Source organism: Chlorocebus sabaeus, chromosome 6 (assembly GCF_047675955.1).
Source record: "Chlorocebus sabaeus isolate Y175 chromosome 6, mChlSab1.0.hap1, whole genome shotgun sequence".
In the NCBI taxonomy this organism is placed as follows: Eukaryota; Metazoa; Chordata; class Mammalia; order Primates; family Cercopithecidae; genus Chlorocebus; species Chlorocebus sabaeus.
Genome location: NC_132909.1, coordinates 18442391 through 18469994, shown reverse-complemented (window position 1 = coordinate 18469994; position 27604 = coordinate 18442391). Strand labels below are relative to the sequence as shown.

At 50.2% G+C, this 27604-nt stretch overlaps 2 protein-coding genes across 7 annotated transcripts; both read left to right on the top strand.

The window, feature by feature from the left end:
• Nucleotides 1-78: 78 nt before the first annotated feature.
• Nucleotides 79-16343, top strand: SNRPA (small nuclear ribonucleoprotein polypeptide A). Of its 5 annotated transcripts, none has more exons than XM_007996864.3 (7): nt 79-315; nt 766-860; nt 6389-6561; nt 9388-9567; nt 13231-13404; nt 13910-13998; nt 15962-16343. In XM_007996864.3, exons 2-7 carry the CDS (start codon nt 788-790, stop codon nt 16119-16121), a joined length of 849 nt encoding a protein of 282 aa, XP_007995055.1. In that variant the 5' UTR covers nt 79-315; nt 766-787; the 3' UTR covers nt 16122-16343. The 5 variants fall into 5 exon arrangements, with proteins under 5 accessions (XP_007995055.1, XP_072872534.1, XP_007995056.1 ...); XM_073016433.1 differs by having other exon boundaries at nt 139-315; nt 6424-6561; XM_007996865.3 differs by having other exon boundaries at nt 140-355.
• Nucleotides 16344-16453: 110 nt separating this feature from the next.
• MIA (MIA SH3 domain containing) lies at nt 16454-27253 on the top strand. Of its 2 annotated transcripts, XM_073016436.1 has the most exons (5): nt 16454-24787; nt 25015-25147; nt 25230-25363; nt 26740-26850; nt 27160-27253. In XM_073016436.1, exons 2-5 carry the CDS (start codon nt 25021-25023, stop codon nt 27181-27183), a joined length of 396 nt encoding a protein of 131 aa, XP_072872537.1. In that variant the 5' UTR covers nt 16454-24787; nt 25015-25020; the 3' UTR covers nt 27184-27253. The 2 variants fall into 2 exon arrangements, with proteins under 2 accessions (XP_072872537.1, XP_007995060.3); XM_007996869.3 differs by having other exon boundaries at nt 16454-25147.
• Nucleotides 27254-27604: the final 351 nt, after the last annotated feature.

Below are 27604 nucleotides of genomic sequence, written 5' to 3'. Positions count from 1 at the left end.
TAGCGCCAGACGCGCCCCGATTGGCAAAAATACTAGTGACCTTCACTGATTGGTCCGTAGACCCGGGAGTCACGGAAGGAGGTGGGCTTTCAGAGTCGGGCGGGGTTTTTCTACCTAGGCGGGAACTCAAATATCATTTTGATTGGCAACAGCTGAGGCCAGAAACGAGACTTGCTCTGATTGGTCAAGCTACTGCGTTTCCGCGCGGAGATTGCCTGGCAGAAAGGCAGTGGCGGTGCCAAGAGAGAAAGCTTCGTGGTTTGGTCTCAGGAAAATAGCAGGCGGAGCTTGAGAGAACTGCGGTCCTGTCGGAAGGTAACCTTGGGTGCAAACGACCATCGGCGGCGGGCGAGCGGTACGCTTGGCGTCCGGGCCTTCCTGGGCCCGTCTGAGGAAACTTGCTGCTTGAGGCCAGGCTGCCCAAGACCTGTCCCCTTTTTTCTATACTGGCTCCCACATCCGGGTTTTTCTCCGGGTCGGCCCTTCGGATGCGTGGGCCAATGGGAATCGCCATTTAGGGCGCTCCGCCCACGGGGTCGCGTAGAGCATCCTGGAAGTCGTAGTAAATCTCTCGAGAGTTCCCTCTGCACGCGGGCTGTAGAAGCGGGTCCTACGCACGCTTTGTTGCCCGCGCTTTCTCTCGGTCCTTCCCCGTACTCCAGCCTTACCTGACTTCCTTTTGGGAGGAAGATCCTTGAGCAGCCAACGGTGGGACAAAGGATTTGGCGAAACCCAGGGCTAAAGTCACGTTTTTCCTCCTTTAAGCCTTACCTCAACACTTCACTCCATGGCAGTTCCCGAGACCCGCCCTAACCACACTATTTATATCAACAACCTCAATGAGAAGATCAAGAAGGATGGTGAGTTCTCGGGATAGTCCGGACTCCAGACTGTCCCGCACGGGCTGGTCCCTCTTCCACCCCTTGCATCCGCTTCTCTTTCTTAAGTGTTCCTCCAGCCAAACTTCGAGTTAACCCCTTGGCCTTTACACAAACTACTTCCTGTCTTCAACACTCCATTAGTTCATCTTACACTCTGCCCTTTAACCTGGTCACTGTTGCTCATCTTACAAGGTTTGAGGTCACAGGACCCTTCCTCCAGGAAGCCTTCCCTTGTCCCTTCACGTGGCTGCCGCAGACCTCCCATACGCTGAGACCATCTCCCATCACGTCCTGATTCCTCTGAGCTGTCGTGGGGCTCTCTCTCCTCCCAGTGGCCTTTGAGCTCTGTGAGGGCAAGGACTGGGGCTTTCTTGGTCACCGGCTTTTTCAGTGATCAGCTCACAATGAAAATGTACCATAATGGTGGCTAACGCTCTGTATCATGGGCTGATCTGTGTGCTTTTATATAAATGTTGATGACATTTAATTCTCACAACAAGCTTGTAGGAAGAAGGCTATTGTTATTCCCATTCCTCAACTAACAAATTGAGGCAGGGCGCGGTGGCTCACCCCTGTAATCCCAGCACTTTAGGAGGCCGAGGCGGGCGGATCACCTGAGGTCGGGAGTTCGAGACCAGTCTGACCAACATGGAGAAACCCTGTCTCTACTGAAAATACAAAGTTAGGCCGGGCGCGGTGGCTCAAGCCTGTAATCCCAGCACTTTGGGAGGCCGAGACGGGCGGATCACAAGGTCAGGAGATCGAGACCATCCTGGCTAACCCGGTGAAATCCCGTCTCTACTAAAAAATACAAAAAACTAGCCGGGTGAGGTGGCGGGCGCCTGTAGTCCCAGCTACTCGGGAGGCTGAGGCAGGAGAATGGCGTAAACTCGGGAGGCGGAGCTTGCAGTGAGCTGAGATCCGGCCACTGCACTCCAGCCTAGGCGACAGAGCAAGACTCCGTCTCCAAAAAAAAAAAACAAGTTAGCCAGGCGTGGTGGTGGCGCATGCCTGTAATCCCAGCTACTCTGGAGGCTAAGGCAGGAGAATCGCTTGAACCCGGGAGACAGAGGTTGCAGTGAGCCGAGATCACACCATTGCACTACAGCCTGGGCAACAAGAGTGAAACTCCGTCTCAAAAAAGAAAGGAAAAAGAAACAGGGTGATGTGACTTGCCCAGGGTCACATAGCAGGTAAAGTGGTTGAAGCCACCGGTATAGAATTTTGCTTAAGAACCCAATTTTTGGCCGGGCATGGTGGCCCAGACCTGTAAGCCTAACACTCTGGGTGGCAGAGGCAGGAGGATCACTTAAACACAGGAGTTCAAGATCAGCCTGGGCAACAAAGTGAGACCTTGTCTCTACAAAAAAAAAAAAAAGGCTGGGCGTGGGTGGGGTATGTCTGTGGTCCCAGCTACTCAGGAGGCTGAGGTGGGAGGATCGCTTGAGCTAGAGAGGTTGAGGCTGCAGTGAGCTGTGATTGCACCACTGCACTGCAGCCTGGGCAGAGCAAGAACCTATCTGAAAAAAGGAAAAAAAAAAAAAAGAACTCAGTTATTGAAATCGGAAAGACCCTCTCATGTTCTCAAGTAAATTATCACCTTTATTGAATCTCATTTTCTACATCTAAAAACTGAGCAGAATCATAATACCTTTTTTGCATGGATGTTGGGCAAGATTAAATTAGCTAAACTTTGCGGTATTTCTTTTTTATGGTAACTGGCAGCTAGTAAGGGCTGGATAAATGTTAGCTCTTATCACTTCAAGAAAATTATCAGGAGAACCGAAGGAGCTTACTGGGATTCAGTTTGAGATTACCAGTGAAGTTGCTCTTGAAGAAAGCAAAACCAGCAGCCGGGGCACTGGCTCACGCCTGTAATCCCAGCACTTTGGGAGGGTGAGGTGGGCAGATTATTTGAGGTCAGGAGTTCAAGACCAGCCTGGCCAAGATGGTGAAACCCCGTGTCTACTAAAAATGCAAAAATCAGTTGGGTGTGGCGGCGCACACCTATAGTCCCAGCTACTCGGGAGGCTGAGGCAGGAGAATCACTTGAACCCTGGGAAGTAGAGGTTGCAGTGAGCTGAGACTGCACCACTGTACTCCAGCTTGGGTGATAGACTTTCAAAAAAAAAAGGAAAACAAAACCAGGAATGTAAATTTTGCATATGCTTTTAGGGTGTGGTGCCCAACCATTATTGGGCAGTGCTGGGGACACACTGGTGACAGAACGCTGGTTCTTTTTTTTTTTTTTTTTTTTAAGATGAGATGGAGTGTCGCTCTGTTGTCCAGGCTGGAATGCAGTGGCACAATCTCAGCTCACTGCAACCTCTGCCTGCCAGATTCAAGCAGTTCTCTGCCTCAGCCTCCTGAGTAGCTTGGATTCCAGGCACCTGCCACCACGCCCGGCTAATGTTTGTATTTTTAGCAGAGACAGGGTTTCACCATCTTGGCTACGCTGGTCTCGAACTCCTGACCTTGTGATCCACCTGCCTCAGCCTCCCAAAGTGCTGGGATTATAGGCGTGAGCCACCGCCCCCGGCCGGAACCCTGGTTCTTTAGGGCAGTGACAGCCCAGAGTAGTCAGGGCCATCGTGCAGGAAGCTTAGGCAGAGTGTTGAGGGCTGGGATTGGGACCTTAGAAAGACAGAGGGATCCATTCAGCTTCCTGGCAAAGGAGACATTTTGGAGAGCCTGCTAGGTAGAGGAAGCAGTACTTATGTTACATTGAGGGAGAAGAGTGTTATTAACTTGGGCCAGCTTGTGTAGATGTTTAGGGGTAAAAGCCTGGCACATTCTGGATATTATAAGTAGTTTTGTGGGCCTGAGGCCTAGAGTCCTGTAAATCATGGAGAAGCTTCCAGCGAGCTGTGCACTGGTGGCTCGTGGCTATGGCTATGAGGTGTCAGACTTTGCCCTGAGGGTGTTGGGGAGCCAGCTTGCTTCCGTGTCCTGGTTGCCTCCCTGAAGGACCATCCTCCCAGCTGTGGAGGGTAAATGCGAATGGGCAAGAGGAGGCTGGAGAGTAGAGAGAGGCCCAGAGTCCAGTGGAATGAGTGAAGTCTGAATGAGATTCATGGGGATGGAGTATAGAGAAGAAAACCAGAGATGTTACCCCCAGGAGAATTTTTGACTAATTGGTTAAAAACAAGTTTGACTGCTGTCCCTGCCCCCACCCAGCCTACACACATTTTCTTGCTTCTTTCCTAGCCTAGTATCTATTTTACCAAGTGGCTTCTGCTTCAGCTCAACGTATTTTTTTTGAGATGGACGTTCGATCTGTTGCCCAGGCTGGAGTGCAGCGGCATAATCTCTGCTCAATGCAACTTTTGCCTCCCTGGTTCAAGCTATTCTCCTGCCTCAGCCTCCCAAGTAGCTGGGATTACAGGCGCACTCCACCACGACTAGCTAATTTTTTCTTTCTTTCTTTCTTTTTTTTTTTTTTTTTTTTTTTTTTTTTTTTTTTTTTTTTTTGGTCGTTTTAGTCGAGATGGAGTTTCCGTCTTGGCCAGGCTAGTCTTGAACTCCTGACCTCAAGTGATCTGCCCCAGCCTCCCAAAGTGCTGGAATTACAGGCATGAGCCACCATGCCTGGCCAGTTTTTACGAAGGTTGGAGTCCAGTGGTGGGATCATGGCTCACTTCAATCTCTGCCTCCCAGGCTAGAGTGATCCTCCCACTTCAGCCTCCCAAGTAGCTGTGACCATAAGGCATGCGTCACCATGCCTGGCTAATTTTTGTATCTTTTGTAGAGACAGGGTTTCACCATATTGCCCAGGCTGGTCTTGAACTCTTGAGCGCAAAGGATCTGCCCACCTCGGCCTCCCAAAGTGCTGGGATTAAAGTGTGAGCCACCATGCTTGGCCATCTCAGCCATCAACTTTGCATAAGACATTGGTACCCTTTGCAGACCTGAGTGGTGAGAGGGAATCCATCCTTGTTGAGCTTGAACCCCACTTGCTGTCAAGTGATGCCCTTTGCTGGTGAGATGTGGTGGTACCGGATTCAGATGGAATTCGTGGACTGGGCTCTGCCATGCCCTTGTGCCCTCCAGATTGTTGCCCTGGTCCAGTGAGGAATCCTCTGAGAACCTGTTTCCATTTGAGTAAAACTGGGACAGTCATAGTTGCCACTTCGTGGGGTTGCTGTGAGGAAGTTACCTCTATAAAGCATTTGATGGGGGTGCGATGACTCATGCCTGTAATCCCAGCACTTTGGGAAGCCAAGGCAGGAGGATCACTGGAGCCCAGGAGTTCAAGACCAACCTGGGCAACATAGGAGATTGTATCTACAAAAAAATAAAAAATTAACCATGCGTCGTGTTGCGTGCCTATAGTCCCAGCTCCTTGAGAGGCTGAGGTGAGAACATTGCTTGAGCCTGGGAGGTCAAGGCTGCAGTAAGCTATTATCATGCCACTGAACTCCAGCCTGAGCAACAGAAGGAGACCCTGTCTAAAAAAAGCACTTGATGGTATCTGTAGTCAAATGTTTGTAGCCAAGTGTGGTGGCACACTCCTGTAATCCCAGCACTTTGGGAGGCCAAGGTGGGCTAATTCCTTAAGCTCAGGAGTTCAAGACCAGCCTGGGCAACATAGCAAGACCCTGTCTCTGCACAAAATCCAGAAGTTAGCTGGGCATGGTGGCATATACCTGTGGTCCCAGCTACTCAGGAGGCTGAGCTGGGAGGATCGCTTGAGTCCGGGAGGTTGAGGCTACAGTGAATCATGATCATACCACTGCACTCCAGCATGGGTGACAAAGTGAGACTTTGTTGCCAAATAAAAAAAAAAATAAAAATGTGTGGTGGAGTCTGTGCTAGGCATGGAGATATTGCAGTAAACAAATGGGACAGGCTTCTTGCTCCTCAGGCAAGATAGACAAGTTAACGTACCATGACAGGAGGTGGGAAATAGTCATGAAAGAAAAGGAAGTAGAATAAGAATGACATGGGAAGACATTTAGACATGGTGGTCAGAGGTGGCAACGTTTCCTCTGAGACTTGGGTGACTAGAAGGTGGCCGCCATGTAAACCTCAGGGGAGGGATGTTCCAGGTAAAGGGAGCAGCCAGTGCAAAGGCCCTGGGGCAGAATTGGTGTGTCAGACCTAGGGGCCAGTGTGGTTGGGGACTCAGGAGCACAGTGGAATGTGGGCAGGAGTGAGTTGGGGGAAATCTGCCAGGGCCACGTCATGCAGGCCTGTGTCAGGGTGCTGGTGGCAATGAAAAGAATCACTCATATTTACTGAGTCTTTACTATGTACCGGATGCTGTCCTGAGCACTTTGCATGTATGTGCACATGTTTGTTATATAGCAGCTCTCTGTAAGCACATCTTACAGAAGAGTGTACTTGGCTACTTGAGTGGTTCCTGGCCGCTTCTGTGATTGTTAGGTCTTGAGAGATTATGGACCTGGGGCATTCTGGGTACCCTGTCAATTGGCTGATGGTCTTCTATCTGGGCTGCGCTTCTTCTAACAAGGGGAGCTCAGAGGTCTTTTCTTTCCCCACTGCAGAGCTAAAAAAGTCCCTGTATGCCATCTTCTCCCAGTTTGGCCAGATCCTGGATATCCTGGTATCACGGAGCCTAAAGATGAGGGGCCAGGCCTTTGTCATCTTCAAGGAGGTCAGCAGCGCCACCAACGCCCTGCGCTCCATGCAGGGTTTCCCCTTCTATGACAAGCCCATGGTGAGCATTGTGGGTACGGAGGCTGTGTGGGTGTGTGAAATGTTATAGGAGACTGAGCGGGCCTGGATTAGAGGAGGGGATATTAGGGTTCATTCGCCAAGGTGAGACTGGACCAGGCTCCCACTGCACCTTGCCTCCTTTAAAAATCTTTTTTTTGGCGGAGTGCGGTGGCTCATGCCTGTAATCCCAGCACTTTCGGAGGCCGAGGCAGGCAGTTTACCTGAGCTCAGGAGTTTGCGACTAGCCTGGGCAACACTGTGAAACCCCGTCTACTAAAATACAAAAATTAGCTGGGTGTGGCAGCATGCGCCTGTAGTCCCAGCTACTCGGGAGGCTGAGGAAGGAGAATTGCTTGAACCTGGGAGGCAGAGGTTGCAGTGAGCCGAGATCCTGCCACTGCTCTCCAGCCTGGCTGACAGAGTGAGACTGTCTCAGAATACGTATATATATGTATATTTGGCTGGACATGGTGGCTCATGCCTATAATCCCAGCACTTTGGGAGGCTGAGGCGAGTGGATCACCTGAGGTCAGGAGTTCGAGACCAGCCTGGCCAATGTGGCGAAACCCTGTCTCTACAAAAATACAAAAATCAGCCAGGCATGATGGCTGGCACCTGTAATCCCAGCTACTTGGGAGGCTGAGGCAGGAGAATTGCTTGAACTCGGGAGGCGGAGGTTGCAGTGAGCCAAAGCGCACCACTGCACTCTAGCCTGGGTGATAGAGCAGGACTATATCTCAAAAAATAAAAATAAGCCGGGCGCGGTGGCTCACGCCTGTAATCCCAGCACTTTGGGAGGCCGAGGCGGGCGGATCACAAGGTCAGGAGATCGAGACCATGGTGAAACCCCCCGTCTCTACTAAAAATAGAAAAAAATTAGCCGGGCGCAGTGGCGGGCGCCTGTAGTCCCAGCCTCTCGGGAGGCTGAGGCAGGAGAATGGCGTGAACCCGGGAGGCGGAGCTTGCAGTGAGCCGAGATTGCGCCACTGCACTCCAGCCTGGGCAACAGCGAGACTCCGTCTCAAAAAAAATAAATAAATAAAATAAAAATAAAAAAAAATAAATTTTAAAAAATCTTAGGCCGGGCGCGGTGGCTCAAGCCTGTAATCCCAGCACTTTGGGAGGCCGAGACGGGCGGATCACGAGGTCAGGAGATCGAGACCATCCTGGCTAACACGGTGAAACCCCGTCTCTACTAAAAACACAAAAAAACTAGCCGGGCGAGGTGGCGGGCGCCTGTAGTCCCAGCTACTTGGGAGGCTGAGGCAGGAGAATGGCGTGAACCTGGGAGGCGGAGCTTGCAGTGAGCTGAGATCCAGCCACTGCACTCCAGCCTGGGCGACAGAGCAAGACTCCGTCTCAAAAAAAAAAATAAAAATAAAAAAAAAAATAAAAAATCTTAAAAAAAAATTTTAAATTTATTTATTTATTTATTTATTTATTTATTTTTGATGAGCTAGACGATGCTATCTCCCCTGGAAACGCTGATTTTTGTATTTTTAGTAGAGATAGGGTCTCGCCATGTTGCCCAGGTTGGTCTCGAATTCCTGAGCTCCAGTCATCTGCCGGCCTCAACCTCCCAAAGTGCTAGGATTACAGGCGTGAGCTACTGTGCCACACTAAGAATGTTTAACATACCTTCCCCTACTGAATAAGCACCATGAAAGAGGGGTTTTTGTCTATTTTGTTCATTGCTTTATTCCCAGAGCCTCGAATTGTGCCTGGCATCTGGCAGGTTCTTCTTAAACAGCTAAGTGAATGAGATTGAACCTGGAAGACTGAGGTGTATTCTTGTGTGATAGGAAATCTCCGTGCACTGCACTGCTCTCCTAGCATTGTCTCCTCGGGCCTTTGGCCTGACGTTTATTGCTGTTCCAGCTTCCCTTGAAAATACCAACAGCCTTTCTACTGAACACTTACTTACTGTGTGTCAGGTACTGTTCCAAGCACTTTAACTCATTTAGTCCTCATAACAGTCCTTTGAAGTGGGAGGTATCATAATCCCCGTTTTTCAGACAAGGAGGTTAAAGCCAAGATATTTATATTTCTGTGTTTCTCAGTAAGCTCCTGATGAGATCTGATTTTTTTGTTTTTTGTTTTTGTTTTGTTTTGTTTTTTGAGACAGTGACTTGCCCTGTCGCCTGGGTTGGAGTGCACAGGCGTGATCTCAGCTCACTGCAACCTTCGCCTCCCGGGTTCAAGCGATTCTCCTGCCTCCTGCCTCCTGCCTCAGCCTCTTGAGTAGCTGGGACTACAGGTGCATGCCACCATGCCCAGCTAATTTTTGTATTTTTGGTAGAAATGGGGTTTCCCGGCCAGGCGCCGTGGCTGGTGCCTGTAATCCCAGCACTTTGGGAGGCTGAGGTGGATGGATCACGAGGTCCGGAGTTCGAGACCAGCCTGGCCAAGATGGTGAAACCCTGTCTCTACTAACAATACAAAAATTAGCTGGGCGTGGTGGTGGACACCTGTAATCCCAGCTAGTAGTGAGACTGAGGCAGAATTGTTTGAACCTGGGAGGTGGAGGTTGCAGTGAACTGAGATCTCATCACTGCACTTTAGCCTGGGTGACTGAGCAAGACAATGTCTCAAAAAAAGAAACAAAGAAAAAGAGAGAGAGACAGACAAAGAAATGGGGTTTCGCTGCAATGGCCAAACTGGTCTCCACCTCCTGACCTCAAGTGACCTGCTCCCTTTAGTCTCCCAAAGGCCTGGGATTACAGGCATGAGCCACAACACCTGGCCCCTGATAAAGGTCCAGTTTTGAATCTTGGCAATTGGGCTCTGAATCCACACTCTTAACCCGTTCTGCTCTCTGTTTTGGTAGCGTATCCAGTACGCCAAGACTGACTCAGATATCATTGCCAAGATGAAAGGCACCTTCGTGGAGCGGGACCGCAAGCGGGAGAAGAGGAAGCCCAAGAGCCAGGAGACCCCAGCCACCAAGAAGGCTGTGCAAGGCGGGGGAGCTGCCCCTGTGGTGGGGGCTGTCCAGGGGCCTGTCCCGGTAAGCCAGGCCCTGGAGACCAGCCCTCCCACTGCCAGGCCTTCCTCAGCCACATGGACTGGCTTTGGGACAGGGTGGGGAGAGTTCTCCACTTGGAGCTTCAGACCCCTCCTTTCTGTTTCCTTATAGAGATGTGTGTCTCTCTTTTGGGGTGTTGAGCACCTAGATGATGCTATATCCTCTTGAAACGCTTGTTCCCTCCTTGTGAATGTTTCTCAAGGTCTTTCTTCATGGCTGTGACTTGGTTTCGCTCTCTCCATGGCCTTGATTTTGTCGCCTGTGTCTTGTAACTCATTGTGCATGTAGAAAGTCCAAGTGTCTACTAAGCAACTGTTAGGATTAATAAGTGAACTTCATTTAGAAAAGTTGCTGGATATAAGGGCAATATGGAAAAAATTAGTTTTATTATTTATTAATATTATTTTTGAGACATGGTCTCACTGTCACCCAGGTTGGAGTGCAGTGGTGCCATCACAGCTCACTGCAACCTCCGCCTCAGCCTCCCTAGCAGCTGGAGCTGCTGGTGTATGCCACCCCACCCAGCTCACTTTTGCATTTTTTGTAGAGACGGGGCTTAGCTATATCATCCAGGCTAATCTCAAACTCACTGTCTCAGCCTCCCAAAGTGCCAGGATTACATGCATGAGTCACCATGGCCGACCCCCAGTTTTATTTTTATATGCCAGTAACAGACAAGTAGACTTCACATTGAGAAGTAGCACTGAGGGGTAAATCCAACAAAAGGTTTGCAGAATGACTACACTGAAATCACAGAACGTAGCTGGGAGAAATCAGAGACTCAGCAATGGATAGAAGGACTCAGTCTTGTCAAGAGGTCAGTTCCATCCAAATTAATGAATATTCAACGTGATTACAGTCAAAATCCCAACAGGTATTTTGGTAAACACTGGACACTGATTGGCTCTTTGTAAATGTGTGGAAAGACAAGGCTAAGCCAGGCGAGGATAATAAAGCACCCGGACCTGCATGACCAGGGGAAGCTCCAGCAACCAGGCCAGACCCAGTGGCTCATGGCTGTAATCCCACCACTTTGGGAGGCCAAAATAGGAGGATTTCTTTTTCTTTTTTTTTTTTTTTGAGACAGTCTTGCTCTGTTGCCCAGGCTGGAGTGCAGTGGTGTAATCTTGGCTCACTGCAAGCTCCACCTCCCGGGTTCACGCCCTTCTCCTGCCTCAGCCTCCCCAGCAACTGGGACTACAGGTGCCCGCCACCACGCACGGCTAATTTTTTTGTATTTTTAGTAGAGACGGGGTTTCACTGTCTCAATCTCCTGTTTCACTGTTAGCCAGGATGGTCTCGATCTCCTGACCTCGTGATCTGCCCTCCTCGGCCTCCCAAAGTGCTGGGATTATAGGCGTGAGCCACCACGCCCGGCAGGAGGATTTCTTTAGGTCAGGAGTTCAAGACCAGCCTCCATAAAATAGCAAGACCTCATCTCTACAAAAAATAAAATAGAGAACCGGGTGTGGTGACTCATTCCTGTAGTCCCAGTGGCTCAGGAGGCTGAGGTGGGAGGATCACTTGAGGACCGGAGGTCGAGGCTGCAGTGAACAATGGTTTTGCCACTGCACTCCAGCCTGAGTAAAAGAGTGAAAGCTTGTCTCTTTTTTTTCTTTTTCTTTTCTTTTTTTGAGAGAGAGTCTCAGTCAATCTGTCTCCCCAGGTTGGAATGCAGTGGTGCTATCTTGGCTCACTGCAACCTCTGCCTCTTGAGTTCAAGTGATCTTCTGCCTTGGCCTCCCAAGTAGCTGGATCACAGGCATATGCCACCATGTCTATGTGCACAAAAAAAAAAAAAAATCTGCAGCAACCAACCAGGATGATATACAGTTGGCAGAAGGGTAGGAAGACAGACCAAGGGGAAAGGATGTGAAGAGTCTAGGCACAGCCACACTTGTACAATTACTTGATGTGTGATGGAGGTACCACTGCACTTGACTAAGGAAAGGAATTTTTTCCCCTACTTCATGATGCGGGGCAGTTGGATATCTGCAAGGAGAAAAAATTAGCCCTATTTCATACTATATGCAAAATATAACTTGAAGTGAATTGCAGATCCAAATGTGACAACTCACAAAATATAGCTTCTTTTTTCTCTTTTTTCTTTTTTTCTTTTTTTTTTTTTTTTGAGACAGTCTCTCTCTGTAGTCCAGGCTGGAGTGCAGTGGTGCAATCTCAGCTCTCTGCAACCTCCGCCTCCTGGGTTCAAGCGATTCTCCTGCCCCTGCCTCCCGAGTAGCTGGAACTACAGGCGCGTGCCACCACACCCAACTAAGTTTTGTATTTTTAGTAGAGACGGAGTTTCACCATGTTGGCCAGGCTGGTCTCGAACTCCTGACCTCAAGTGATCCGCCCTCCTTAGCCTCCTGAAGTGTTGGGATTACAGGCATGAGCCACTGCACCCGGCCCTCACACAATAAAGTTTCTAGAAGAAAACAGGAAAATGTCTTCATGACCTTGATGAGGGCATGAAAAGTGGAAACATCCTGTTTTCCAAACAGGATACAAAAAGCACTGGGTACAAAAAAAAGATGGACGAATCAGGCCCACTCCTTAGGTCTCTGAGCCTCCGTGTCTCTCTGGCTTTCATGAGTCTCGTGGCTCTGGGTCATGCTCTATTCGATGCCACTCACACTTTCTCCAAGTTGGTGATGGTGTCTGGATTACTGTAGACTCCTGTTATTAACTTCTCTCCTCTTCACTGCACCTAGTTTTCTGTCTACTTTTGACTTCAGATTGTGTTTCCAGCCGGAGTGTGCTGCCTGCCATCTGTTGTCTTCCCTCTTCCCCTTGCTGCCATGCGTTTCGTTCTGCACCTGCCCTGAGTGTCCCTTTCCATTTCTGCCCTCCTTTGTTTTTGTTTTTGTTTTTGTTTCTTTGAGACAGAGACTTTGTTGCCCAGGCTGGACTGCAGTGGTGTACTCTTGGCTCACTCCAACCTCCTCCTGCCAGGTTCAAGTGATTCTCCTGCCTCAGCCGCTCTAGTAGCTGGGATTACAGGTGCCCACCACCACACCTGGCTAATATTTGTATTTTTAGTAGGGATGGGGTTTCATCATGTTGCCCAGGCTGGTCTCAAACTCCTGACCTTAGGTGATCTGCCTGCCTCGGCCTCCCAAAGTGTTAGGATTATAGGAGTGAGCCACCGCGCCCGGCCTACCATACATTTCTTTCTGCACCTGCCCTGACTGTCCCTTTCCATCTCTCCCCTATTTTGATTTTGTTTCTTAAGAGACAGGGTCTTGCTCTGCCTCCCAGGCTGGAGTGCTGTGGCACAATCAGGGCTCACTGCACACAGTCTTGACCACCTGTGCTCAAGCGAGATCCTCCTACCTCAGCCTCCCTCCTCCCATCCTGTGGCTGGGTGGTCCCTGGAGGGTGATGGCCAGGAGGCATCTCCATGGAAACAGACCTCAGAACTCTGCCAGCATTTAGCTCCCAAATAGCATTGAACTCTTTCTGATTTAATGTCCCACTAGACCCTGGGTTTGTTTTGTTCTGTCCAGCCCTCTCTGGTGCCTTTTTCACCTCTTTCTGGTTGTTTTTCCTTATATCTCTCACCTGCTGGGTTTGCTCTGATATGGCCTCTTCTGTGCCTCCTGGGGCTGCTGTAACCACACTGTGTCCTCCCTCTCTCCACAGGGCATGCCACCGATGACTCAGGCGCCCCGCATTATGCACCACATGCCGGGCCAGCCGCCCTACATGCCGCCCCCTGGCATGATCCCACCGCCAGGCCTTGCACCTGGCCAGATCCCACCAGGGGCCATGCCCCCGCAGCAGCTTATGCCGGGACAGATGCCGCCTGCCCAGCCTGTGAGTATCTAGTCCCACCCCACCAGGTCTCATGTAAATAGTCAGAATACACAACTAGAGAGGGACCAATCTGGGGGCTGTTGTAGGTTGGGTGGTCTGGGCAGGCCCCCTGAGGAGGTGGTACTGAATGAGGAAGTAGCAGTGGGGGTGGGCCCTGGGCAGAGAGGAATTGGCATCTGGTTGGACGGTCCGGAAGGTTAGGGTAGGCTGGAGTGGTGCCAGCACCTAGATTGGTTCCACGAGCTATTGAGCGCCTGCTTATGTGCCAGGCCCCGTTCTGCACTGTAGGGCTGCAGGAGGGACATGCAGAAACCTCTGCTGTCCTGTGGCCCACAGTCTGTAGGGCCAAAGAGGTGGGAGGCAGACAGGCAACAATATGTGGTATGTTGGGAGAACGTACCAGAATGAATTCAAGCAGTGTGAGGGATGGAGGAAGGGGCAGCACTAGGGGTCTCCCACTGGATTCAGGGCTCCTGTGCTCACCGACTCCCCTACACCCTTGCAGCTTTCCGAGAATCCACCGAATCACATCTTGTTCCTCACCAACCTGCCAGAGGAGACCAACGAGCTCATGCTGTCCATGCTTTTCAATCAGTAAGTGGGGCCTGTGGCTGGGTGGTCCCTGGAGGGTGATGGCCAGGAGGCATCTCCATGGAAACAGGCCTCAGAACTCTGCCAGCAGAGCTCTGAGCCAAGTGAGGCTTTGCAGGAGGGACAGCGACCAAAGATGTGAAAGGAGGAGGCTGTGGCTGGGCCCATGGCCTGTGGGGGACGTGGGGATGAGGCTGGAAAGGTCTCCATGGCCAGGGCTTGCCGGCTTTTTTCAGCCTTAATTGAGGGCTGAGGGAGTCCAGCTCTGGGCCTCATTTTCCCAGCCCTGAAAATGGGGGCATGCAAGGTAAGGTACACGTAAAACTACATTGAGATGTCCTTGAACACTAGTTAAGACTGGCAGAAAGAGGCCGGGCGCGGTGGCTCAAGCCTGTAATCCCAGCACTTTGGGAGGCCAAGACGGGTGGATCACAAGGTCAGGAGATCGAGACCATCCTGGCTAACATGGTGAAACCCCGTCTCTACTAAAAAAATACAAAAAACTAGCCGGGCGCCGTGGCGGGCGCCTGTAGTCCCAGCTACTCGGGAGGCTGAGGCAGGAGAATGGCGTGAACCCGGGAGGCGGAGCTTGCAGTGAGCTGAGATCCGGCCACAGCACTCCAACCTGGGCGACAGAGCGAGACTCCGTCTCAAAAAAAAAAAAAGACTGGCAGAAGTCAGCGTGCTCAAAAACAGCAAGTGTGGGAGATGGGGATTTGTGAATTGTTGTGCCTGGCGTCACAGTGGAGTCCAGTGCAGCCAATGTGTAGAGGGGCTGTTCACCGGTGTTGAGTGAAGTTGTGCGTGTGGGTGAGTGCGTCTGGTGGTTCTGTTTCAGAGGCTGTGAGTGGAGCATTCGTCACAGTGTTTGTGGTGGGGAGTGGAAGGCTGTCTGGGAGAAGGGATGGGCTACATGCAGCGTCTCACCATGCTGCACTGCATGGCACTTGGAAGAACGGAGAGCGCAACTTTATAATAGTGCCAAGAGGAGATTGTGAGAACCTGAAAAATATAGAAGAACAGTACCACATGTGCAGCATGTCCACAAAGCTGTATATTTTGTGAGAATGCCAATGGAAAAAAGGATCCCCAGTAAACATGAGGATGTTTGCTTAATGGAGAAAGAAGTATGGAATGAGAAGAGGGAAATTAGAAACAGCAGATCAGAAAAGTGAGGGTAAGGCCGGGCGCGGTGGCTCATGCCTGTAATCCCAGTATCTTTGGAGGCTGAGGCAGTTGGATTACTTGAGGTCAGGAGTTCGAGACCAACGTGGGCAACATGGTGAAACCCTTTCTCTCCTAAAAATACAAGAATAAAAATGGAAAAAGTGAGGATATCAGTTATTATTGGTATGGCGGGTGGGTTATGATTTAGGAAGGACCTAGGGGACTGCGGTGTACTGTTTCTTGATTTAGGTTGTAGTTGCATGGGTGTTTGTGTTTAAATTTTTCATGAAATGCTATGTTTACATTAGAGTTTTTCCTTTTTTTTTTTTTTTTTTTTTTTTTTTTTGAGACGGAGTCTTGCTCTGTCACCCAGGCTGGAGTGCAGTGGCCAGATCTCGGCTCACTGCAAGCTCCGCCTCCCGGGTTCACGCCATTCTCCTGCCTCAGCCTCCCGAGTAGCTGGGACTACAGGCACCCGCCACCTCGCCCGGCTAGTTTTTTGTAATTTTTTTAGCAGAGACGGGGTTTCACCGTGTTCGCCAGGATGGTCTCGATCTCCTGACCTCGTGATCCGCCCGTCTCGGCCTCCCAAAGTGCTGGGATTACAGGCTTGAGCCACCGCGCCCGGCCAGAGTTTTTCAACTTAGTACTATCTGCATTTTGGGTTGGATAATTCTGAGTAATGGGGCCCTGTCCTGTGCATTGGAGGCTACTTGGCATCATTTCTGGCCTGTGTCCACTTGATGTCATTATGTTAGGGAGAAATGCCGAGTCCCTGAGGTCTGTCATTCTCTTATAGATTCCCTGGCTTCAAGGAGGTCCGCCTGGTCCCTGGGCGGCATGACATCGCCTTCGTGGAGTTTGACAATGAGGTACAGGCAGGGGCAGCTCGTGATGCCCTGCAGGGCTTTAAGATCACGCAGAACAACGCCATGAAGATCTCCTTTGCCAAGAAGTAGCACCTTTTCCCCCCATGCCTGCCCCTTCCCCCGTTCTGGGGCCACCCCTTTCCCCCTTGGCTCAGCCCCCTGAAGGTAAGTCCCCCCTTGGGGGCCTTCTTGGAGCCGTGTGTGAGTGAGTGGTCGCCACACAGCATTGTACCCAGAGTCTGTCCCCAGACATTGCACCTGGCGCTGTTAGGCCGGAATTAAAGTGGTTTTTTGAGGTTTGGTTTTTCACAATCATTTGTCTGTTTGATTTTCTTGCTCTTCATGGTTCCTTTCCTCCACTTGAGCAGCCCATCCTGGGTTTTTTAACCTCTTGGCATTTTGAGGTTTGCAACCTTGGGGAAGCACAGGATAGTGTAGTAATATTGTTCAAACTTGGGTTACAACTACTGCTTTGGCAGTTTTGTATATTATCCCGATTCACAGCAGGAAATGGAATCCTAGGTCAGGAAATGGAAAGTCAGGGCTGCCACGTACAGTTAGGCAGGTTGGGTACTGCACAAGAATGTTACATGTTTACGCCACCAGTTTTCTAACAGATGACAAGAGTGTTAAGGAAGAGGTGTTTCTTCACCTTTTTCTACTCTTCACAAAAGTGCAGCCTGTTGTAGCAATGGCCCCACAGAAACCACAGTAGGTAGTTCAAGCAGAAAGGAATTTAATACAGGAAACTTGGTGCTGCTGAAATCATGCAGAGGGTGATTGGTAGGAGTGGCAGTCTGGGTTTGAGACTCTTGAGTTCGAGTTTGAAACCCCTGAATGAACTCCTAGCTAGAGTTTAGCGGGATGCTACTCTGACTTCTGGCAGCGCCTGGACTCATTTGATCACTCCTGGGAAGCTACTGACTTGATGCTGGTATGAGGGGTATGGCCGCCTCACACACAGGTGATCTACCTTCCTAGCCAGTGGCCAGCCAGGATCCTTGGGCAGGTGCCTGACCCCAATTCCCCTGCAGTGTGTAGCTGCGGGGAAGTCTAGGATATGTGACTTTTGGCTGTACGGCCACATACCCAGCTGCAACTCTGGATAAGAAAGGCACATTAGGGCCGGGCACAGTGGCTCATGCCTGTAATCCCAGCCCCTTGGGAGGCTGAGGTGGGCAGATCACGAGGTCAGGAGTTCAAGACCAGCCTGACCAACATGGTGAAACCCTGTCTCTACTAAAAGTATGAAAAAAATAAGCCAAGCATGGGGGTGCGTGCCTGTAATCCCAGCTACTCAGGAGGCTGAGGCAGGAGAATTGCTTGATCCCAGGAGGTGGAGGTTGCAGTGAATCAAGATCAAGCCACTCCACTCCAGCCTGGGCCACAGAGCGAGACTGTCTCAAAAACAAAAAAAGAAAGGGAGATTTGAGTCGGGTGTGATGGCTCACTCCTGTAATCCCAGCACCTTGGGAGGCCGAGGTGGGCAGATCACGAGGTCAGGAGTTCAAGACCAGCCTGGCCAACATGGAAAAAAAACCCATCTCTACTGAAAATACAAAATTAGCCAGGCGTGGTGGTGCGCGCCTGTAATCTCAGCTACTTAGGAGGCTGAGGCAGAAGAATAATTTGAACCCGGGAGGCGGAGGGTGCAGTGAACCAAGATCGTGCCATTGCACTCCAGCCTGGGCAACAGCAAGACTCTGTCTCAAAAAAAAAAAAAGGGAGATTGGCTGGGGGGGGAGGCTGTCCTTAGCAGGTTGTCACACTCCTGTCCTGGGGAATTTTAAATTGACCAAAAATAACATGCGCATGGCCCGGTGCTGTGGCTCACGCCTATAATCCTAGCACTTTGGGAGGCCAAAGTGGATAGATTATCTCAGCTCAGGAGTTCAAGACCAGCCTGGGCAACATGGTGAAACCCCATCTCTATCAAAAATACATAAAAAATTGGCCAGGCGTGGTGGCTCATGCCTGTAATCTCAGCACTTTGGGAAGCCAAGGTGGGCGACTCATCTGAGGTCAGGAGTTCAAGACTCGCCTGGCCAATATGGTGAAACTGTCTACAAAAATACAGAAAGCCTGGCATGATGGTAGGTGCCAATCCCAGCTACTCATGAGGCTGAGGTGGGAGAATTACTTGCCCCTGGGAGGTGGAGGTTGCAGTGATCCAGGCTTGCACTGAAGCCTGGGCAACAGAGCGAGAATCTGTCTCAAAAAAAAAGTACAAAAAATTAGCTGGGCATGGTGGTACATGCTTATAGTCCCAGCTACTCGGGAGGCTGAGGCACAAGAATTGCTTGAACTTGGGAGGCAGAGGTTGCAGTGAGCTGAGATCGCACCACTGCACTCCAGCCTCGGCGACAAAAAGCGAGACTCCATCTCAAAAAAAAAAAAAATTGTGTATATATGTGTGTGTGTGTGTGTATACGCATGCACACATTAAAACCCTTTCTCACACCAGGTACAAGGAAAAAGGCAATCTTTTGGCAAAAAGTAGGAGATCTACCACTAAATACAGTAGGCCTGGTGCGGTGGCTTACGCCTGTAATCCCAGCACTCTGGGAGCCAAGGCGGGTGGATGACAAGGTCAGGAAATTGAGACCATCCTGGCCAAGATGGTGAAACCCTATCTCTACTAAAAATACAAGAATTAGTTGAGTGTGGAGGCACATGCCTGTAATCCCAGCTACTCTTGTCGCCCAGGCTGGAGTGCAGTGGCATGATCTCAGCTCACTGGAACCTCCACCTCTCAGGTTCTTGTGATTCTCCTGCCTCAGCCTCCCAAGTAGCTGGGACTCCAGGCACCTGCCACCATGCCTGGCTAATTTTTATTTTTATTTAATTTTTTTTTGAGATGGAATTTTGCTCTTGTTGCCCAGGCTGGAGTATAGTGGTGCAATTTCTGCTGACTGCAACCTCCGCTTCCCAGTCTTAAACTCCTGACCTCAAATGATTCACCCACCTCGGCCTCCCAACGTGCTGGGATTACAGGTGTGAGCCACTAATGAACCTGGCTAAACATACTAAATTCTTATTTTCCTGTCAAGGCTCAAAACCCAATCCTGCTCATGCTCTGCTCTTCCCGTTCACAAGGAATGTCAGTATTAGAAGCAGTGAAGATACAAGGCACCCCATGCAGACCTCGTGTGATGGGAAAGGTGGGAACAAGAGAGGAATTGCCGTCTGCAGTAAATGACGTTTATTGCCAATAGGCAAGGGGAAATGTCTCGCCCACCACACTGGCAACCACAGGCCTACTGGCTATTAAGTATGTGGGTTCCATGGTCAGCCGGTCCTGGTTTCTGCTTTCTGGGGACTTCCTAGCTGTTAGCCTATGGGCAGTTGATGTCCCCTGTCTGAGTTTTGTTTACTTCCTGTGTAAAGAGTAGTCCCTCTATATTAATACCATGATGATGTTTGTAGTTATTACCCACCCCCCAACACACACTCTCCCCCTTTCAGGCACTTGGCAAACAATAAGTTCAGCAAATATTTGCTGAGTACCTGTTGTGTGCTACATACCTTTGTAGGGATAAGATACGCAGTGATGAATAAAATGGACAATTTCCAATATCGTATTGTGATGAAAACAAAACTGATGTGGTGGGGCCAGCACACTGAGAGGCCGAGGTGGGATGGTCGCTTGAGGCAAGGAGACCACCCTGGGCAACAAAGCGAGACTTCATCTCTACAAAAAAAAATTAAAAATTAGCTATGCGTGGTGGCACATGCCTATAGTCTCAAGCTACTTGGGAGCCTGAACCAGGAGGTTCACTGGAGCCCAGTTCAAGGCTGCAGTGAGCTATGATGGCACCACTGTACTCCAGCCTGGGTGACAGAGCGAGACCCCATCTCAAAACAAAAAACAACCTTGGCTGGGCCGGGCATGGTGGCTCACGCCTGTAATCCCAGCACTTTGGGAGGCTGAGGTAGGTGGAACACTTGAGATCAGGAGTTTGAGACCATCCTGGCCAACATGCTGAAACCCTATCTCTACTAAAAATACAACAACAACAACAAAATTAGTTAGACGTGGTGGTGTGTGCTTGTAATCGCAGCTACTCGGGAGGATAAGGCAGGAGAATCGCTTGAACCTGGGAGATGGAGGTTGCAGTGAGCCGAGATCTCACCACTGCACCCCAGCCTGGGTGACAGGCCAAGAATCTGTCCAAAAAAAAAAAAAAAAAATCCTGATGTGAAGTGGGTGGTGGGGCTGGGAACAGTAATGAGTGGTCCACAAAACCCCTCTGAGAAGGTGCGTTTGAGCTGAGCTCATGGTGCTTGGTGTTGGGTTTATAGACATGGCACAGACCTAGTCTTCATCCCTGACAAACTCCTCACTGGCCCCAAGCCTGTGTGTGTCCATTCTTTTCTAAAAAACGCTTGGACTTGCCAGTTTAGAGGTGAGGGGCCCTGGGAGCAAGGCAGACCCTCTGGAGAAGGATGCTCAGCCTGTGGATCTCCGAAGCACACTTTGGAGGTGAGAGATGAAAAAAAAGAGGCCGGGCGCGGTGCCTCACCTCTGTAATCCCAGCACTTTGGGAGGCTGAGGTGGGTGGATCACTTGAGGTCAGGAGATCGAGACCAGTGTGGCCAATATGGTGAAACCTCATCTCTACTAAATATTCAAAAATTAGCTGGGCATGGTGGCATGTGCCTGTAGTCTCAGCTACATGGAGGCTGAAGCAGAAGAATTGCTTGAACCTGGAAGGCAGAGGTTGCACTAAGCCAAGATTGCACCACTGCACTCCAGCCTGGGTGACAGAGCGAGATTCTGTCTCAAAAGTCTAAAAAAATTTTTAAAAATTTGTGCTTCTCAGTGACCCTGTTCCTGTGGCTGCAATATGGAGGGAGAGTACAAAGTGGGGGTACTTCCAGCTGCTGTGTTGTGAGCTGTCTGTAGAGGTCCATGTGTCAAGAAAACTGAGGACAGAGGCCCTCAGTCCAGTTCCCACAAACAACTGAATCTCTACAACAGCTGCCTGAATGGGCTTGGAAGCAGTCCTCCTACAGTTCAGCCTTCAGATGAAACTGTACCCCTGGCTGACAGGCTGATTGCAGCCTTATAGCAGACCTTGAGCCTGAGATATTCGACCCATAGAAAAGTTGATAATTTTGTTCTTTTTTTTCTAAACAGGGTCTAGCTCTGGAGTGCAGTGGCATGATCATGGCTCACTGCAGCCTCTACCGCTTGGGTTCAAGTGGTCCTCCCACCTCCACCTCCTGAGTGGCTGGGACTATAGGTGTGTACCACCATGCCCAGCTAGTTTTTCTTTTTTTTTCTTTTTGTAGGTATGAGGGTCTCGCTGTGTTACCCAGGCTGGTCTCAAATTTTTAGGCTCTAGCAATCCTCCTGTCTCAACCTCCCAAAGTGCTGGGATTACAGGCATGAGCCACTGCACTGGGCCAATGTTGGCCTTAGGCTAAGTATGCAACAGGAGATACCTGCATTGGGCTTTGGGAATTGAAGTCACTTCTACTTCTTTGTGGCTTCATCAGTAATATGGGGCAGGGGGCACAGTCCCCACAGCTGATTCTTGAGTGTTCTTTCTGAGTATCCTTAATACTTCACACACTATCATATATCTGAACTTTGTTCATTGATTATCTCCCCTTTATTTTTCATTCCTTGATGAATCTCCAGGGTCTGGATCAAGGCCTAGCATACTTTATGTACTCATGAAATCTTTAATGAATGAAGAAATGATTTTTTTTTTTTTTTTTTGAGACAGGAGTCTCACTCTGTCACCCAGGCTGGAGTGCAGTGGCATGATCTTGGCTCATTGCAACCTCCACCTCCCAGGTTCAAGCAGTTCTCCTGCCTCAGCCTCCCGAGTAGCTGGGACTACAGGCACGTGCCACTACGCCTGACTCATTTTTGTATTTTTAAGTAGAGACAGGGTTTCACCAGATTGACCAGGCTGGTCTCAAGCTTCTGACCTTGTGACCTGACCGCCTCGGCCTCCCAAAGTGCTGAGATTATAGGTGTGAGCCACCGCGCCCAGCTGATTTTTTTTTTTTTTTTTTTTGAGACAGGATCTTGTCCAGGCTGGAGTGCAGTGGCATGGCTCACTGCAGCCTCCACCTCCCAGTTTCAAGTGATTCTGGTTCGGCCTCCCAAGTAGCTGGGACTACAGATGTGCACCACCACACCTGTCTAATTTTTGTATTTTCACCATGTTGGCCAGGTTGGTCTCAAGACTCCTGACCTCAAGTGATCCGCCTGCCTTAGCCTCCCAAAGTGGTGGGATTACAAGAGTAAGCCACCATGCCTGGCCTGAATGAAGAAATAATTTTTTTTTTTTTTTTTTTTTTTAGGCAGAGTTTTCACTCTTGTTGCCCAGGCTGGAGTGCAATGGCACTATCTCGGCTCACCACAACCTCTGCCTCCCAGGTTCAAGCAATTCTCCTGCCACAGCCTCCCTAGTAGCTGGGATTATAGGCATGTGCCACCACGCCCAGCTAATTTTTTTTGTATTTTTAGTAGAGACGGGGTTTCTCCATGTTGGTCAGGCTGGTCTCAAACTCCTGACCTCAGGTGATCCACCCGCCTCGGCCTCTCAAAGTGCTGGAATTACAGGCATGAGCCACTGTGCCAGGCCAAGAAATAATTTTTTAAAGAGGGTTTTAAAGTGGGGCCGGGTGCAGTGGCTCACACATGTAATCCCAACACTTTTGGAGGCCAAGGCGGGTGGGTCACTTGATGTCAGGAGTTAGACACCAGCCTGACCAACATGGTGAAACCCCATCTCCACTAAAAATATAAAATTAGCTGGGCGTGGTGGCGCACGCCTGTAATCCCAGCTACTTGGGAGGCTGAGGCAGGAGAATCACCTGAACCCGGGAAGGGGAGGTTGCAGGGAGCTAAGATCGCGCCATTGCACTCCAGCCTGGGCAACAAAAGCGAAACAACGTCTCAAAAAAAAAAAAAAAAAAAAAAAAATGCATTTCGAAGCCAGGTGCAGTGGCTCACACTTATAGTCACGGCTACTTAGGAGGCCGTGGTGGGAGGATAGCTTGAGCCCAGTCATTCAAGGCTGAGTGAGCTGTGATTGTGGCACTGTACTCCAGTCTGGGCGACAGAGTGAGACCCTGTCTGTAAAAAAAAATCTTTCAGGCCGGGGGTGGTGACTCACGCCTGTAATCCCAGCATTTTGGGACGCCGAGGCAGGTGGATCACCTGAGGTTGGGAGTTTGAGACCAGCCTGGCCAACATGGAGAAACCCTGTCTCTACTAAAAATACAAAAATAGCTGGGCATGGTGGTGCATGCCTGTAATCCCAGCTACTCAGGAGGCTGAGGCAGGAGAATTGCTTGAAGCCGGGGCGGAGGTTGCAGTGAACCGAGATAGTACCACTGCAATATGAGACTCCATCTCAAAAAAAAAAAAAAAAAAAAAACATAGCAATGGCTGTGGGCCTGGATACAAGTCTTAGCCCCTCCACTTCTCCACTTCCTGGCTCTGTAAGCCTTAGACAAGTTCCTTAACTCCACACTTCCATTTCCATGTAACAAGGGGTCATAGGCCAGGCATTGGTGGCTCATGCCTGTAATCCCAGTGCTTTGGGAGGCTGAGGCGGGAGGATCACTTCGGGACATGAGCTCAAGACCAGCCCAGGCAGTATAGTAAGGCACTGGCTCTAGAAAAATAAAAATAAAAATAAATCATCCAAGAATGGTGACCCGCCTACTATTCTACTCAGGAGGCTGAGGGGGGAGGATTTCGTGAGCCATGATCACATCACTGTACTTCAGCCTGAGCAACAGCAAGATCCTGTCTCAAAAAATTAAATTAGGCTGGGCTTGGTGGCTCATGCCTGTAATCCCAGCACTTTGGAAAGCCACGGTGGGCAGATTGCTTGAGCCCAGGAGTTTGAGACGAGGTTGGGCAACATGAGGAAACCCTGTCTCTACCAAAAGATACAAAAAATTAACTGGGCATAATAGTGCATGTCTGTGGTCCTAGCTACTCGGTAGGCTGAGGTGGGAGGACTGCTTGAGCCCAGGAAATAGGGGCTACAGTGAACCAGGATCATGCCACTGTACTCCAACCTGGGCAACAGAGCAAGACCCTACCTCAAAATAACTATTTTAAAAAAATGGATTAATCGGGCATAGGTGGCTTGTGCCTGTAGTCCCAGTTACTCAGGAGGCTGAGGTGGGAGGATTGCCTGAGTCTAGGAGGTTGAGGCTGCGGTGAGCCACAATGGCACCATTGCACTCCACCTGGGCAACAGGGTGAGACCCTGTCTCAAAAAAGAAAGGGAGGGTTTATAATCACTCCTCCTGACATGATACAGAGTATCCATTTGAGTTCATAACATAAATACGTACTTGGTGAATGCTCTGTAACTACTGGCTTTTTTTATTGTTCCCATTTTACATATAAGGATGCTGAGGCTTTGTGAGGAGAAATAGCTTAGCCCAGGTCATCCAGTGGGAAGCGGCTGGTGCAGATAAACAGTGATCGTGGTGGGACATTGCCTAGCCTAAGGTTCAGCATACAATATTCAGTCAGTACTCCAGGGCTGAGCTGTTTCTGGTCATCAAAGGGCTGCCTTGTTCTCCTGCCCCACAGCACAGGAAATTCCAAGGTGGTTTTCCTTACAGGCTCCTCCTGCTTCTGTCGCCAGAGGGGACAGCAGAGGAGCCCAGGTACCTAAGCCAACTCAAGAGAAGATGGAATTGAATATCTCAACCACCTTGTCTGGGCCTCTGTGATTGTTGAGGAGGGGGCTGTCACTGGGAAAGCTGTGAGCTGCTTTGGACCTTATCTGGGAATTTCCTTGGGCTTGCAGCCTTTACCCTATCCTTGAAATGGTTCTGGCTGGGTAGCAACTTCTAGGTGGTGTGGGCGAAATTTGGGACTGGTTTAGGGCGGGGATAAGACCAAGAACACAAGTTTCCTTGAGCTATGGGAGAGAGGGAGGGGAGGAAATTGGAGACCTCAGCACCCCTTTGCTCACTCTCTTGCTCACAGTCCACGATGGCCTGGTCCCTGGTGTTCCTCGGTGTCATCGTCTTGCTGTCTGCCTTCTCCGGACCAGGTGTTGGGGGTGGCCCCATGCCCAAGCTAGCTGACCGGAAGCTGTGTGCAGACCAGGAGTGCAGCCGTAAGAGTGGGGAGGGAGAACTGGGGGCTTGGGGTGTTAGCCTGTGTGGAGGGTGTTGCATTCCCTTCTATTCCTTCCCTAGACCCTATCTCCATGGCTGTGGCCCTTCAGGACTACATGGCCCCCGACTGCCGATTCCTGACCATTCACCAGGGCCAAGTGGTGTATGTCTTCTCCAAGCTGAAGGGCCGTGGGCGGCTCTTCTGGGGAGGCAGCGTGAGTCTTGGGAGAGTGAAAGAGGGAAGGGTACAGGGCTGGGGTAGACTCATTATCCCCATGAAGAGAAGATTTGAGGGGGATGAACTGAAATAGACATTGTGGGGAGATATTGTTACTTACTTACTTACTTACTTTATTTATTTTTGAGACAGCGTGTCACTCTGTTGCCCTGGCTAGAGTGCGGTGGCGCGATCTCGGCTCACTGCAACCTCCGCCTCGCGGGTTCAAGCAGTTCTCGTGCTTGAGTAGCTGGGACTATAGGCATGCGCCACCACGCCCGGCTAATTTTTGTATTTATAGTAGAGATAGGGTTTCACCATATTGGCCAGGCTGGTCTCGAACTCCTGACCTCATGATCCGCCCACCTCAGCCTCCCAAAGTGCTGGGATTACAGGCGTGAGCCACTGCGCCCGGCCCTTATTTATTTATTTTTAATTTTTTCGAAGATAGAGACTTGCTCTGTCACTCAGGCCGGAATGCAATGGTGCGATCTCGGCTCACTGTAACCTCCACCTCTTGGGTTCAAGCGATTCTCCTGCCTCAGCCTCCCGAGTACCTGGGATTACAGGCATGCACCACCACACCTGGCTAATTTTTGTATTTTTAGTAGAGACAGGGTTTCACCATACTGGCCAGGTTGGTCTTGAACTCTTGACCTCATGATCTGCCCACCTTGGCCTCCCAGAGTGCTGGGATTCTAGGTGTGAGCCACTGCCCCCCCAGCCTATTTTCACTTTATTTACCAATTTTAGGGCACCTGCTATGGTCCCACATTCTGTTCTAGACACCAAGATACAACAACAAATGATCCTTTTTATTCTAATGGAGGGAAATGAGCAAAAAGCAAGTCATAAAAAATAGCAGCTGGACACGGTAGTTCACACCTGTAATCCCAAGTAAGGCCAAGTTGGGAAGATAGCTTGAGCCCAGGAGTTCGAGACCAGCCTGGGCAACACAGCAAGACCCCCCCATCTCTACAAAAAAAAAAAATTAAAAATTAACTGGGCATCATGGCGTGTATCTGTGGTCCCGGCTACTCGGGAGGCTGAGGTGGGAGGATTGCTTGAGCCCAGAAGTTGAGGCTGCAGTGAGCTGTGATCATGCTACTGCACCCCAACCTGGGCGACACAGTGAGACCCTGTCTCCAAAATAATAATAATAATAAAAGCAAATATGCGCTGCTGTGAGAGTTAACAGAGACCGACTTGGGTGGTCAGAAAAGGCTTCTGAACAGGTGACATTTAAGCTGAGATTCGTATGACAAGGATGGAGCCAGTTGTGTGGAGATCAGGGACAAGGGAGGATGCAAAGGCCTTCAGCAGGCATAAGCTTGCCATCTTTCCAGACCCTAGCTTTTAACTCCTCTTCCCTAGGTTCAGGGAGATTACTATGGAGATCTGGCCGCTCGCCTGGGCTATTTCCCCAGTAGCATTGTCCGGGAGGACCAGACCCTGAAACCTGGCAAAGTCGATGTGAAGACAGACGTGAGTGTCATGGGGGCTGGCAAAAAATCTGGGGGGAGGACCCTTAGGTTGTGGGGATGGGCAAACATGCTCCCACCCTTGGCTCCCTAGGTGTGTGCGCTGGGAGAAATTCTTTCCCTGCCTCAATTTTCTCACCAGTAAAATGGGTCCAGTTGGGAGGTGCAAAGATTAGAGGGCTCTAGGCTAATTTGCGTAGCACTTGTGTGGCCAGACCTGGGCCCTGCAGCTGCAGCCTTTGCTAAAACCACTAGATCCTTTGTGGTGTGACCGCTGGTTTTCTCTTCACTGTTTCCCCTTTCTCTTTTTCAGAAATGGGATTTCTACTGCCAGTGAGCTCAGCCTACCGCTGGCCCTGCCGTTTCCCCTCCTTGGCTTTATGCAAATACAGTCAGCCCAGTGCAAACGACCTGTCTATGTGGTCTTTGGGGTGGGGTCGGGTGGGGTGGGGACTATACAAATGAAATGTTTCTCTGGGTTCCTGAATCTAACCAATTAACCCGCTGCATATGGTAACGTCAGTGGTTGCTAGGCCGTGTTTCACTGATGAAAGCCCTGTGCGGTAGGAGGGCTCCTAAGCTTAGGTTTCGGACACAAGCAAAGGAAAACCTAAGCAGTCCAACTAGGGGGTTGTAGTGTCCTCTCTAGACCAGTGGGAGGGAGCCAATGGGACTACGCGGAGAATATAAATCGCACAGCAAAGGTTTTCTTGGAAGATTATCTGCAAAGGGAGGCGGGAAGTAACCTGCGCCTATCT

Coding starts and splice junctions, on each gene's coding strand:
- MIA (XM_007996869.3), top strand. CDS start 24,949: ATGGGAGAGAGGGAGGGGAGGAAATTGGAGACCTCAGCACCCCTTTGC. Junction 25,364..26,739: donor GGCTCTTCTGGGGAGGCAGC/GTGAGTCTTGGG, acceptor CCTCTTCCCTAG/GTTCAGGGAGATTACTATGG. Junction 26,851..27,159: donor AAGTCGATGTGAAGACAGAC/GTGAGTGTCATG, acceptor TCTCTTTTTCAG/AAATGGGATTTCTACTGCCA.
- SNRPA (XM_007996864.3), top strand. CDS start 788: ATGGCAGTTCCCGAGACCCGCCCTAACCACACTATTTATATCAACAAC. Junction 861..6,388: donor TGAGAAGATCAAGAAGGATG/GTGAGTTCTCGG, acceptor TCCCCACTGCAG/AGCTAAAAAAGTCCCTGTAT. Junction 13,405..13,909: donor AGATGCCGCCTGCCCAGCCT/GTGAGTATCTAG, acceptor ACACCCTTGCAG/CTTTCCGAGAATCCACCGAA.